Source organism: Egretta garzetta, unplaced genomic scaffold (assembly GCF_000687185.1).
Source record: "Egretta garzetta isolate BGI_Z169 unplaced genomic scaffold, ASM68718v1 scaffold323, whole genome shotgun sequence".
NCBI lineage: Eukaryota > Metazoa > Chordata > Aves > Pelecaniformes > Ardeidae > Egretta > Egretta garzetta.
Genome location: NW_009259435.1, coordinates 2,618,256 through 2,631,688, shown reverse-complemented (window position 1 = coordinate 2,631,688; position 13,433 = coordinate 2,618,256). Strand labels below are relative to the sequence as shown.

At 41.3% G+C, this 13,433-nt stretch overlaps 1 protein-coding gene across 1 annotated transcript in view; it reads right to left on the bottom strand.

The window, feature by feature from the left end:
- Window positions 1-632: 632 nt before the first annotated feature.
- Window positions 633-13,433, bottom strand: part of ALG8 (ALG8 alpha-1,3-glucosyltransferase) — a 36,529-nt gene continuing 23,728 nt past the window's right edge. The window contains exons 4-15 of the mRNA XM_009637130.2: window positions 12,825-12,903; window positions 11,279-11,472; window positions 9,515-9,624; window positions 8,504-8,571; window positions 7,823-7,949; window positions 7,118-7,221; window positions 6,881-7,001; window positions 6,437-6,576; window positions 5,474-5,613; window positions 3,729-3,826; window positions 2,635-2,707; window positions 633-1,232 (exon numbers count right to left, since the gene is read on the bottom strand). Coding sequence (XP_009635425.2) covers window positions 1,001-1,232; window positions 2,635-2,707; window positions 3,729-3,826; window positions 5,474-5,613; window positions 6,437-6,576; window positions 6,881-7,001; window positions 7,118-7,221; window positions 7,823-7,949; window positions 8,504-8,571; window positions 9,515-9,624; window positions 11,279-11,472; window positions 12,825-12,903 — 1,486 coding nt within the window. The 3' untranslated portion in view covers window positions 633-1,000. The remainder of the gene's footprint in view (window positions 1,233-2,634; window positions 2,708-3,728; window positions 3,827-5,473; window positions 5,614-6,436; window positions 6,577-6,880; window positions 7,002-7,117; window positions 7,222-7,822; window positions 7,950-8,503; window positions 8,572-9,514; window positions 9,625-11,278; window positions 11,473-12,824; window positions 12,904-13,433) is intronic.

Genomic DNA, 13,433 nt, shown 5'->3' with positions numbered 1-13,433 from the left:
GCACTGGGTTCTAAACCAGCCCCCGATTTGTTGAGCAAAATCTTTCAGGGGTGGTTACGTAGGGTTTTAAAAAGTACAATGATGAACAGCATCAAGCTGTAGGGGGTGTCATCTTTACGGGTACGTGATGTCATCTTTACAGGTATGTGATGCTGCAGGGGCAGAACACGACATACCCCTTCCTCCGTTTACTCAAGAAACTGGTCTTCTGTCACAGTTGCAGAGTTTTACGTGACTTGCAAATACATACGGTTATCCAGCCGCACTATCGGGTATGTTTAATGGCATTAAAACAATGCCACGTTGAGGGGTGCGTCTGAAGGGAGGAAATCTGGGCTATAAAATGAAGTAAGATGACAAGAATGTAAAAACCTCTTTGCAAAGACTGTATGAAAGAAGATCAAAAGGGACACGGACATATTAAGCAGCTAACATAAAGCTTCAGATTCAGGTGCTCAAGAGTTTAACAAAGCGCCTGAGGACAAGTGTCCAGGTAGACATTACACCCTTACTTGTGCAGGTGTCCATCAGAAAGCAGGGCTTTGACATGATACAAAAAAAAAAAAAAAACCCACATGCAAGAAATGCTCAGACAAAAAAATATCAAGTTTTTAACTTAAATATTCCACAGATTGCAGTTACAACGCTCTCTTCTACACAGCAATGATCCCTTGTGATTTGCCACACTGATTTTTATTCAAATACAGACAGTAATGGGAAAGCCGGGCAGGTTTTCCTCAGGACAGAAGTCTGGACCTCGCTAAGCTTCACAGTTTATCCACAGCAAGTGGCATCTTGCCGTGCCCTGCATTATTGTTGCGGGGCTTCTGATCAGAGGTATCCCCGTTGGGCGGTATAGAAGTGTTGGAAGAAAAAAACCTCCCCTTGTGGCGATGGTATACGTATGCTGTGTCTCATCAAGAGTTGTATGTCCTTGTGAGAACCCCTCACCGTGCCGGATAATCCCCTCAAACCTGGGACTGGTCCCAACGCTGCGGCTTTACTCGGCCTTTGGTCTAACAGAAATTCGTTCAGTCAAGACAGAGACATAGAGTTTCAGCCAAGCGTAGGTGACGCCCAGAGCACAGTATACAGAGGTCAGCAACAGAGGGACAAAAGGGAAGTGCCGTTTCCAGGGGGTCAGAGGAAATATAATTTCACAGAAGATTTCCAGAGGCACTAGTTGGATGAGGTAGATTGTTTCGAGCCAGTTAAGGAGAGGCCTCTCTCTCCTGTCAGAGGAATTAGAAAAGTGTTAAAAAAACCCCACATGACATTAACTGAAAATAACCGTTCTGGCTTTCAGCTATCACTGGTGGCCAGAGCAAAGGATATCCCCCACTAATTCACAATAAGGGTTTAAATAACAATTTAAAGAGTTTCGGTAGGAAAATGCGTAGTAACAGAGAGTACAGCTGATTTCCTTATCACGTGGCTTTTATGCCAAGTTCCAAGGTGCCCTGGAACCGAGGTAGAAATCTCAGCAGCTGCTCTGCTTCACCTCACATCATTCCAGCGAACAACTGAACAGAAACCTTCATACACACGTTCATTCCACAGAAGTTGTTCTACGTCCAAAGACTGAAAATACCAGATTTCTCCTAATCGCTGCCCCTTTCCCCCAAGCTTTCTGTGGGATGTACGAGGCAGTCTCTCCTGCAAAGGACATTGGTGGTAGGGTTTTGACCGCAGGTAGTTTACAGGGGAATTAATGTTGTTCTGGAAGGAATTTGGTGGTTTGTTTTTGGTTTGGTTTTTTTTTTTTTTTGGAAAGTTAGGAACAAGAAACTTGGAAAAAATTCATCTCTGGACAGGATCTAAGCTCCTACAGAGGTTTTTAGTTAGAGCTCTTGAGACAGAATGACTGAATTCTGGCACACTAAGGGGGGGAAAAAGCAGTCTGGTTGAAAGATGATCATCAACAAAAAGCGTGACTGAGGTAGTGATACAGGTTTACAGCATATCCAGCAGACTCTTCGCTACAGCCTGGCTTTGCCATGAAAAGTTGGGGAAATAGAAAAGTGGAGACTACAGGGGGTACAAGGATAAGCGCTACCTTCGGTCAAGCGGCTAAGAGATCAATGGCCTGTATAAATACAGAGGATAATTTGGGAAGTTATATATTCTGACAACCAAGCGTTTGCAGAAGATTTGTTCACAAATTACAGCTTGTAAATGTATGTTATTTATAACGTGCCCCTTTCACTCGTGAAAATACTCAGCACGCACTGCAAAAAACCACAGTAGTATTCATAACTGCTAGCAGAGATAAACCACCTCTGGAGAACTCACTGTACTAAGTGCTCCAGTACTGAATTCAATCCTCACAAGCTACAACATTGCAACTTTGTGCTTTAACAGCACATCAAGCAGGTAGGGATTTACAGCCTGCTGGGACTAACTGGGTAGCTGTCACAATTCAGACTTAACAAGGACATGCTGCAATAATCCTAACTTAAGCCTTGCCTCCTGAGAAGAGGACAGAGGCAGCAGCATCTTTTAACCAGCAACGCTTCAATTTGATATTTCAGCATCAGGTTTTTTTTGCGCCGTTTTCCCCTTATGACAAGGCTGTTCCCAGTGACAGAAGAAATGGTTTTGTTCTTGGCTTTGGGAACAAGTTTCTTTAGTTACCTGAACAGAGATTTCAACGAAGAGAAGCTATAAACAGTAAACAGCAGCATGAGCAGTATTTTAATTGGAAGTTCTGAAATAGAAGGAACATAACGTATTTTTAAAATTAATTACCAAAATCTTTTGCCATATAAATTGCAGTATCTTTAAATCACACTAGCATTGCCCAACTTATTTATTTTCTCCAAACAGAACTAAATGTTTTACTGCCTAGGACACCTAAAAATAAGCATAGATATTTAGTAAAGCAAATGCCAAGCATTTGCAACACACGTAACTTCAGTTACCTATAAACATATTGTAATTATAATTAGCGTGTTCAGTATAATAGCGTTGCAAATAAGATTTTCCTATTGAAAATAAATCAGAAATTACTGGGCTGGGAAGCTTAAAACATAAATGTGACAGCCAAATCAACACTATCTAGTTCTAGGTTGTGTGGTAGATAAAAATTAAGTAATAGAGAAGGCATGGGAAGCTTCTCATTTCTCAAGGCAGCAGCATCAGACCAAAAGTGCACGAGTGCCTGGATTTGAACTCTCCCAGCAGGATGACAATCAGTCCAGTGTTATGGGGTTGTAGGTATGACGGCCTGGGGTTTAAGTGAAGCAAAAGGGGAGGAAGGAAGAAAAAGTCAAACCTGTCCCCACACATACTGATTTAACTGATGCCGCTGCGCAATTTTTTTAGTTTAAGCACATCACTGATAGCATGAAGTAGTAGTCAGCTACAGGCTGGAAAACAGCCTGTCAGGTTTGAAGTTACAAACTGCCTTTATCATTTTTGCTTCACATGGTTATGTTGGATAGGGAAGTTTCTAGAACTGTGGAAGAATGAGGGATAGCAAGTATTGACTATGACAAGTTCCCATCTCTATTTCAACTCAAAGCCTTACAGCTCTTCCACAGCTTTTTAAACCAACGTTTCTTTTCACTAGTTGGAGAGTTTGTTTTTATGGAAACAGGCTGACATACAGCCTGTTGCAACTTTCAACTTATTACATAAGATAATCCAAAATCATTACCTGCACATCATCTCTGCAAAAAACCCCAAAGCAGCAAGATGAAAGCACAGAAAGGAGGAAAACACTTTACCTGGCAGTGTGAACAACAATGGAAAAAGCGAGAAGTGCCCTGTGGTTGTCAGAATCAAGTAGATGCCAGCATCTTTCGCTCTCTGAACAGACAACAAGCTAAAAATGACAAGAATTTGTTATGCTTTTGTCTTTTAGAAAAGAAACTTAATTTCAGGTAAACACTACGCAATTCACAAGAGACTGAAGAACAGGTCAAATAGTTTCATAGTACCCCAGTCCTTCCAGACACCAGACCTGCGATGAAGTCCCCTGCTTCCAAACCACATGGCCTCAGAGATAAAAATGCAGGAGAAAAATCAGCGAGGAAACCCTTCCCAAGAAAACCACACACCCACTGAACACGAACAACGAGAATGGCCTGGAGTTTTCTACAAATGGTCTTTTTCCTTTGCCAGCTGGCTGCCAACATTGTCATCCCTACCTTTCCCTCCTTCCTTTTGTTTTTCCAGGGTTAATTCCCTCCTTCCCTCCCATAATTCCCACTCCAAGAGTTTAAACATCACTAAATCTCTGAACAGGAAAACACATTTTGTTGCAATACTGGTCAGGCAGCTTATGAACCATCGCCTCACTCCTACCAAAAACAGGCATTAAGTCCTTTTGGTAGAAACTGCATGTTGTTCTTGTCAAGCATAGCGCAGAAGGTCCCTTTCCCAGTGTTTTAAATATGAACCACAGCACTCATCAAGGCTTGACCTGCCCAGCAGCTAAAAGACTACAATATTTTTACATTTGTCCCTGCCACAGTAGATCTTTAAACTTAACTATTCAGAGAGAAAAAGAACTTAACTATGCATGCTTGCCAAACTTGACTATGACAGCAGCATCAAATGCTTCAAGCCAGACAAAGCAATTCATTTTTCTCTTCAAAAGGCAAAGCCACAAGACACACAATGAATCGGTCTTGGACTTTTTGGGGGCAATGAATGTACTGCACAGATGCAGTAATAACCATGGGGGAAACAAACAGCCCTAAGAAAGCAGCCTGCTTATATCCACCATGTCACATGAGCGAAACGTTTTGTCAAGCCTGCTCCTAAGCTGCCACTAGGAAAAGGAGGCTACAAGAGGAAGCTAAATGAATTCTTTTAAGAGCTATGGGTCCACATTCAGCCTGAAGTCTGAGCCCTGTTCTTTCGTAAGCATGGTTTGTTTTGGGGTTATGGTGGCTTTTTTTTCATTATTCTAACAGCAATCAAATGCCTGAATCAAAACACAGAGATTTTCTGTATCCTATGCATCTTAATAGAACTCAGCATTCAGAGAGACACAAAAGAGTGTGTGTAGTGGGAAGGCCTGTGTGTCAGACTCCTAAACTGATTGCTTAATCATCCCAACACCGTATGCTTCTGTTCTTCTGATCATCTGTAAATTAGTACAAAGCTTTGCTGAGCCCCACAGAGCTGATACAGGAATCAGCTACTCCCAATAAAGCTCTGCTTAAAGCTTCTCTCAATGGAAACTACCGTGAAATAAGGCAGTGTTAGTATGTCATAAAAAAATACTGCTTGTTTTAACACCACACCCGTTTCCTATGTATGCTATACCTGCACATTCTATTGCTAAGGCAGCCACATTTTATTGTGTCTGAAATTAATTTACTTGAAGCACACTAAAACCTTACAGCTTAAGGCATTCTATAAACACATTCATTTTCTGAAACATACTGGTCCTCGCTGAGGAATCCTCAACAAGCAGCTGCAGGTTCATTTTGGCCAAATACTGCTTATGAAATTCACTTACCTTAAAGGCAGAATAGCAAGGAGTATTGCTTTTTCATGCACGTGCCAGCCAAACATGAAGGAGCTCAACGCACAAAGAACAAGGCACTGAAGAAAGCCCCTGGGCCCTTGAGGTTTAAACCAAAGACAGAAAACAGAGGGCTAGAAACAACAGGCAAAAACAGGACTTCAGTGAAAAGTCTGGCAATCCTGAACACAAGCCATTGCCCAATGAGCTTGTTTTCTATGTTAATAAACACCACTGCACCCAGGTTGTGCTTGGGTGGCGCAAGCATTAGATGGCACTGAAGGAGCCACATCTACCTGGATGTACGAGCAGAGCCTTAAGGACTTCATCTGCGTAACAGGAGGGAAAAAGTAGACTGAGAGACTACAGCCAACTCCCTCTTATTTGTGTTGCAAGAACTGTCTTTGAATCCATGCCACTAAACTCATTTTATCGAAGTTACTACATAAAGGTGTCGAAACAAAAATGTCCAGTTAAAGGCTCATTGCTCATTAGAGTGAAAAAGACTCTGTATCCAGGTAATTACTTATTGAACCTTCAATTCTTTGCTTGTCATGTGAAGAACGCTATGCTTACCTGTAGCTCATGCTGTCAGGAACACCATAAGCTGCCCAAACAGTTCCATCACTATCTCTACTCACATCCTGGTTCAACTACCTTTTCTCACAAAAGGTCACTACTAGCTCAGCATGCAGGGTGGTTTTGATCCAAGATTGCTTTTAATCTCTTAACTGTTCTAGGGCTGACACAGGAGATTAATTTTAGCCATACTTGAAGAAAGTAATATTGTGTATCAAGAAAGATATTAATTCCACATTTACCCTAATAATTGTTCTTATTATTTTTAAAGAAAATTTATTTGTTGCCCCGGAAGCAAAATTCATGTGAAGTGCATGCTAATAAAAATCTACGGGGAACAGAACACACCAAGTTTCCCAAAATATTACTTGTTCTTACCAATATAGATATGAAAGTACAGATTAACGTTGCCAATGGAGTCACAGAAGGGAGGACAGTATGCTGAAATTCTTGAACCAGCCCTCCTGTCATTGAGGCTTTCGGAATTTTTGTGGGATCAAGAAAATTACACTTTAAACCTAAAAAAAAAAACCAAAAAACCAAAAACCATAAAAAGAGCACAAACTGATAAATGTTACCAAAGAAAATTAAGTAGCTGAATGTGGTACATAGCCAAGTTTTTTCTTTTTTAAAGATAGAGAGGAAAGACTGATTTCTAACCTACCCCTGGAAACACATCATGCACTGAATTACATAGACAATCAGAAGATTTAAGGCAATCTGAAAATGTAATTTACTACCTGCATTTCAAATGGGGAAGACTAAAATGCAGAGAGCTCTATCTGCAGATAGGTACCAAATAGCAAGATTAGCATACTGTACCAAAAATTGTTAGTGCTTTATCCATGGCACTGTACAAAGCCCAGAAGTTAGGGGCCCAATAAGCATGGCAGAGGCCTCGCTTGAAAGGAAAAAGCCGTGAAATTACTTGAGGCAGCTGGCCCTACAGAAAAGAAAAAACAAGAAGAAATGGTCTCTTTAGATGAGGCATTGTTTATATTTTTATAACACAATTCTCTAACAGTTCAGGGGAATAACAGGTGAAAAAGAGGCTATTACCAACACTATGAAGGGGCCCAGTGAAAGAGCAGAAACGAGACAGACTATCAATCCCAGAAGAGTTACATGAAGCAAACTGAAACTTCTCCACTTCAGGGATCCATCTACAGGAAGCAAACAGATTATGAAAACAGTTCCTGTGGCAAGTGGAGAGGGAGACAAAGCATTCCACGTTGACAGTGAATCACTAGCACCTAAGAGAAGCACACAGCCTTTGATGCCAATACATTCAATTGCTTCCTTCAACAGTTAGCTTGCATTTACTTTTTCCACGTTGCAGCTCCTGTATTATACAACCTTCAGTATTTTCTGTTTCAAGAGAAGTACCTTCTCTGTTCACGTGAGGAGTATCAGACATGTTTCAGTGCTAAGAAATGGAGAGAAACCTCAGAGGAGGACTTTGAAATAGCTTCTGATACTGTCTAATCATTTCATATCCAGAATAATTCTTATGGCTTCCAACTGCCACCTGCAGTTTGTTCATGTTGGTTTTTCTTAATAAAAAACTCCATAGAAACATGAATTTTACAGAAACAAATACACTTCAAAGATCTCTAAAGATCTTACCAATTCTGCTACCCAAGCAGAATTTTTGTTTGACCCACAGCAGTTTTGTTGCAATGGTATCTGCATGTCTTAGGTCTTCCCCAGGCCCCACTAATGAACACAATCCTCCAAAAGCGAGTAAGGAAAAACTCATCTTACCTGCATTATTTGCAGTGAAACAATAGGATCGCAACAAATAAATGCCATAGGCTGGGGCCACATACACGTAGATGTGTTTGAAATGCAGAAGAACAGCAAAAAGAAGGGCACCCTCCAAGTACCTTTTCTGGAGGAAAAACAAAACAAACCCCAAGATTTTTCTACTTGTTTTCCGTTTGTACTAACTTGTAGCGGTCCTCTGTTGTACTCCTAAGGTGCCAGGACATTTATCACAGGCATAAAAACAAATTATTATTTACTTCAAATTACAAACTCAGTGGTGCTATGCACAACCAGTATGGAGAAGGAAACTGCATCGTCACATGTTACTTAGAAAACTGGGATAGGCCCCACCTCCCCACAGCTTCAGAGGTTCGTTTTCTAAGGAATGGTGACTTGGAAAAAGGTAAGGCATCAGGAAACCATGCCACATTGCTCAGGGATAACACAGAATTTAGCTTTGTCACAGGGAACTGCAATGCTGCGGCATCTGCAAGCAAATTATGGTGAGCTTCCAGTACTACTCTTCCTCTCCCAAACTCAACAAATAATTAGACATCCAGCTTAGTACACCTCAACTTCCAGGCACTCTCAACTGCTTCATTGGGCTGCTCATATTGAAGGTAATTAATGCACTTGGAATACACACAGCCACAACAGGAAAGAGCCGCTCAAGTTTACCTGACATAGTCGGGCAACAGAAAGAAGCATCAGCCCAAACAGAAAGCCGTTGTACTGAAAGTGAATATCTGAATTGGACTTAAGGAAATAAAGTACGCTTTCTTTACTACTATCAGTTTTCTAGGGAGACTCAAATGTATAAACAATACATTCAAATTAAAATGGACCTTAAGAAAGCAACTGTAAACTCACTCCACATAGACACATAACTTAACCATACCTGTAAGCACAGACACGAAATCTACTAATACTATTATCTTGATGAAATGAAGCATAACAATCAACAACATATGTATCATGTGACTCATATGATATAAACCAAAGCAAATAAAAGGTTAATTCTCTGCTTTTTGAATTTTTAAATATTAGTTTCTGCCTCGCATTGGTTAATGGATGGAGACGGCAGCCCTCGCTTATCACCTACCACCTGTAAGCAGGCAACTTAAACATGGACTTGGACAGACAAAACTAGTCCTTCCTACAGAAAAATGACTGTTGTTTTCCCCCTCTGTTCCCTCCTCAGCTAGATCAATTATGTCAAGACTGACTCACAGTAATGAGACCTTCCAGGGGTGGTTTTATATCCTCTTTAAAAAAAAAAACTTGCTAATTCTCATATAACATTAACTGACTGAATACAGCCTGAATATAAAACACTTGTAGAGATTTTCCTTGCCACAGGACAAACCTGGAACCACACCTGGGAAGAAAGAAGCTCTCTGCTAATATTTCTATAGGCAGGAGGAGGAGGAGCAGCCAGCAGACTGCTGCTGGCAGACTGCTCCTCCTGCAGTTCTGGAAAATAAGGCCACAAACTGAACAATTTCCATTTTTCCAAATAATAATAAATCTAATGAAAACATGCAGTTATTCAACTAACCCCCAAAACACAAACAGTAGCGTTAATCGCTGTGATAGCAATAACAACATTCGCGGGCTTGTACTGCATGCTGTAACAGGTTGTTAAAAAAAGCAAAACCACAAACAACCCACAACGGTTTGAAAGGATACGATCCACAATTAACAACCCAAAATTCCACAAGAGCAGAACGGCAAGAATAAATGTTGGTTTTTCCAGGATATCCTTTGCAGCTCGTTTCCCATTTACACATCTGCAGCACCTGAACAAGAGCAGAAGAAACAGAAGTCTTAATTGGAATAGTTGTCATAACCTGTTTGATATTAAATTCTCATGAAGGAACAATGTATTGCTACACCTGGAGACAATGTACCAAGTTGACTTTAAGGTCCTCAGTTGGACATTAAACTCTTCCTGGCTCCCCCACAATATGATGAGCTATTTCTGCTGGTTAAAAACATCTTACTACTTCTCAGTGTGAATCCACATGGTCCATGTTATTTTTGAAGGTAAGGTTAGATCAGGTAAAAAAGTTGTGGATGATTTGTGTTGAAATAGTATTAGTAACGCCATTTTAAGAAAGTCAGCTCATTCATGTATCTTTGAGTCAAAACAATAAAAGGAAAAAAGTCGCAATGTGAAGCTAACCCATTTCAAATAAAGTAAGTAAAGGAGCTTAAGTAGTGCTCCAATGCAACGGAGAACTTTCTACCCAAATTTTGAACAGATAGAACAACACGAGGGAAGACCGTTACAGCCAATCATTCAAGTAGGCAACACAGTTCTCAAAACATCTCCTCCCCTCTACTCCTTAGGTGCAAGATAAACACATCTTCACAAAGTCAGCACACACTGAAAACGTACAATCTTAATGCAGTTGCATTAGATTTGGAATAGTCAGTGTAGTAGGAGTAGGGAGGTGATCGTGCCCCCGTACTCTGCACTGGTGAGGCCCCACCTCGAATGCTGTGTCCAGTTTTGGGCCCCTCACTACAAGAAAGATGTTGCGTTGCTGGGACATGTCCAGAGGAGAGCAACCAAGCTGGGGAGGGGTCTGGAGCACAAGTCTTATGAGGAGTGGCTGAGGGAACTGGGGTTATTTAGTCTGGAGAAGAGAAGGCTGAGAGGAGACCTCATCACTCCCTACAACTGCCTGAGAGGAAGGGGGAGCCGGGGGGGTCGGGCTCTGCTCCCAGGGAACAGGCGATGGGACAAGGGGAAATGGCCTCAAGTTGTGTCAGGGCAGGGTTAGGTTGGACACTGGGAAAAGTTTATTCCCCAAAAGGGCTGTCAAGCATTGGAAGGGGCTGCCCAGGGAAGGGGTCGAGTCCCCACCCCTGGGGGGGTTTAACAGCCGAGCAGACGAGGTGCTTAGGGCCAGGGTTTAGTGGTGGGATGGGAGGGTTAGGGTAACGGCTGGACTCGATGATCTTAAGGGTCTTTTCCAACTTAAACAATTCTATAATCAAGAACACCAAAACCAATGGACTGACTTTGCATATTTGACGATATTGGCATCTTGTCGCAAATTTCCTTTTTGCTTCTACTCTAGAAGAGCAGAGCAGTAAGAAAAGTAACAGGAAGACACAGTTGGGTGCACCCAAGCTGTCATGCAGCTCTTACAAAATGAACCCAGCGACAGAAACAGACTACCTGTAATGTGTGAAAGAGCAGTTAACGTCTGAATGCGTACAAATCAGACCGCATGTACAACAACAGCACCCCCAAGAACAACAAAAAGTTATCTTGTGTTTAGCAGCATGTTCCAGATTTCTCCTTGAATAGGTTAAAGCAACTTTGATATTTCCATGCATTTACAAGCTTATTGGTACAAATAATTATTTGCTGTTACTGTAGAAAAAGTCCATATATCAGCGACTACCCACTGTCCTTAAAATCAAAACATTAAGACTTACTCACGAACTGCATATATGAAAAGGATATCTGTAAAGATGACAGAAAATCTTTGGAAGAAAATGGTTGCACGACTGGTGTAATTTAGATTTTCGATAACCAACATCTTGGGGTCAAAGTACTTGGCAACATGCGAAAGCGCATATTCAAACCAAGCAAAAAATGGTGGATAATCCAGGGTCCATTCTGATGTTGCCTAAAGACAAAATGAGATTAAATAATTTAACACAATCCATGCTGTTTACAGTCCTGCAGTTAAAGATCATCACAGCAAATCAGTTGATGTATTTTATCTCAGTAGCCTCTATTTAAAAGCAACTACTTCACAATAAAGTAGCCAGCTCTATGGTGCCGAACATGATTCAACCTGTTCTTCTGTAGTACTGGTAGAGGGATGGGACGTCTCCTGATTAGTAGGAAAAGATTAAACAACATTTTGTGCATCTGCACCTAACCAATATATAACACTGTTCTTTATAAATCAACTTGCAGTAATAGGGCCAATATTTAAAAAAAAATCTCAGTAAAAGAGCTCACAGTGAATACTTGTCTACGTTAGAGGAATCACCAGCACAACCAGCCTTGTTCCAGCCTCAAAATTATTTTTCTTCTATTAGTCAACAAGTCTTAATTCTACTATTTGATCTTGATAAAGTCTCGTTATTATCTGATCTTTTCCCATAAGGACATTTATTATGTCCTGACCAATGATTAACCTCTTGGCTGTGGAAATAGGAGAGGAGGAAGGAGGAGCACAGCAGGTTGGGATGGAGTATATCTGTCAGCACGCATGTTCCCAAATGCTGATGTTCTGCTGCCAAAAGGCATCCTATGTTTTGGCACTGGGATCACACTGGCATCATGGAAATTTGTTTTACAGTCTTGGATCAGCCTGTTGGGAAGTTCTGACCCACACAAATCATTTCCTCCTGGATACACAGTCCCCAGGTGCTTACGTGGAAGAATATCGGAGACTACAATATTTATCGGAGAACTCCAGGAGATACTGTGAGATATATTAAAAACCAATAGTGTAGGCTGAGTCTATCTGCAAATTATTAAAGGTGATTCATCTAGATTAAAAACAATGCATGCTAGTAATGCACCAGCAGAGGCTCAAAACTTTCATACAAGGATTGGTTTCACAGTGTATATACCCATTTATATGATCCGTTCTTTATCGTGGTAATGGTGTATCATTAATGACAAGAGGGAAGAGAGCAGCAACTTAAGTCTACCATGCAACTTGCTCCTGTGCTACGCAGCCCTTCTAAAAACCCATGTGCCTTGTCTTTTCCATTTCACCTTCAAAAGTACCAGCAGCTTCCCCAAACAATTCTCATTTTTTAACTAAAAGCTACACAGGGCCAAACAAACCATGACCGCTATGCTTTTGAACCACTTGCTATACAGGTGCCAGCCATCAGCACCCGTGACATACCTGCTGCAAATAAAAGCCTTTCTCCTCTAGCATTCACATAGGCTGACATACCCAACGTGCCTATAATTTATATGGAGCTAAAAAAAACCCCCCAAACACATACTTACTTCATAATACCACTGAGAGAGGGGCAAGTTGTGAGTGATGGCAAGCCAGTTCCTATGCACTTCAAAATCCGTGGAATAGCTACAGAAGGTTTATATTAAAAGTCACATACATGCACTTAAAGGAAAAACATGTCAGAGCACATCACCACAAGTAGATAAAAAGGAAGCCTACATTGACCAGCTCTAAGGCAAGACTTTGATCAAGTAACTCAAATAACAAAGATGCTGCACGAATTTGTGCCAAGGGCATATACAGGTGACTATAGAAAAATAAGGACTTATAGCTCAGGCCTTTTCTGACAATTAAGGCCAAAATTCCAGGTTCTGACTGACTTTTTAGCGGCAATTAGATTTTTAAATTTTTTTTTTTTTTGAGGGAAAAAAGCTACAGTGTCTTTTAAAGATAAAAAGCATTAATGTTTCAGCACATTCAAAGGCCCCGGCGACCAACAGCCAGCCGGAATGGGCTGCAAGCCCCTTCAGACCCAAAAGCAAAGTTCTTTCACACCGCCGAGAGGACGAGGAGGCAGCGCCACCCAGCACCACCCGCTCCCCCCAGGCACCCGAAGGGAACAAGGGCCTCCAGGCCACCAGGGCCCCCTCAGGAAC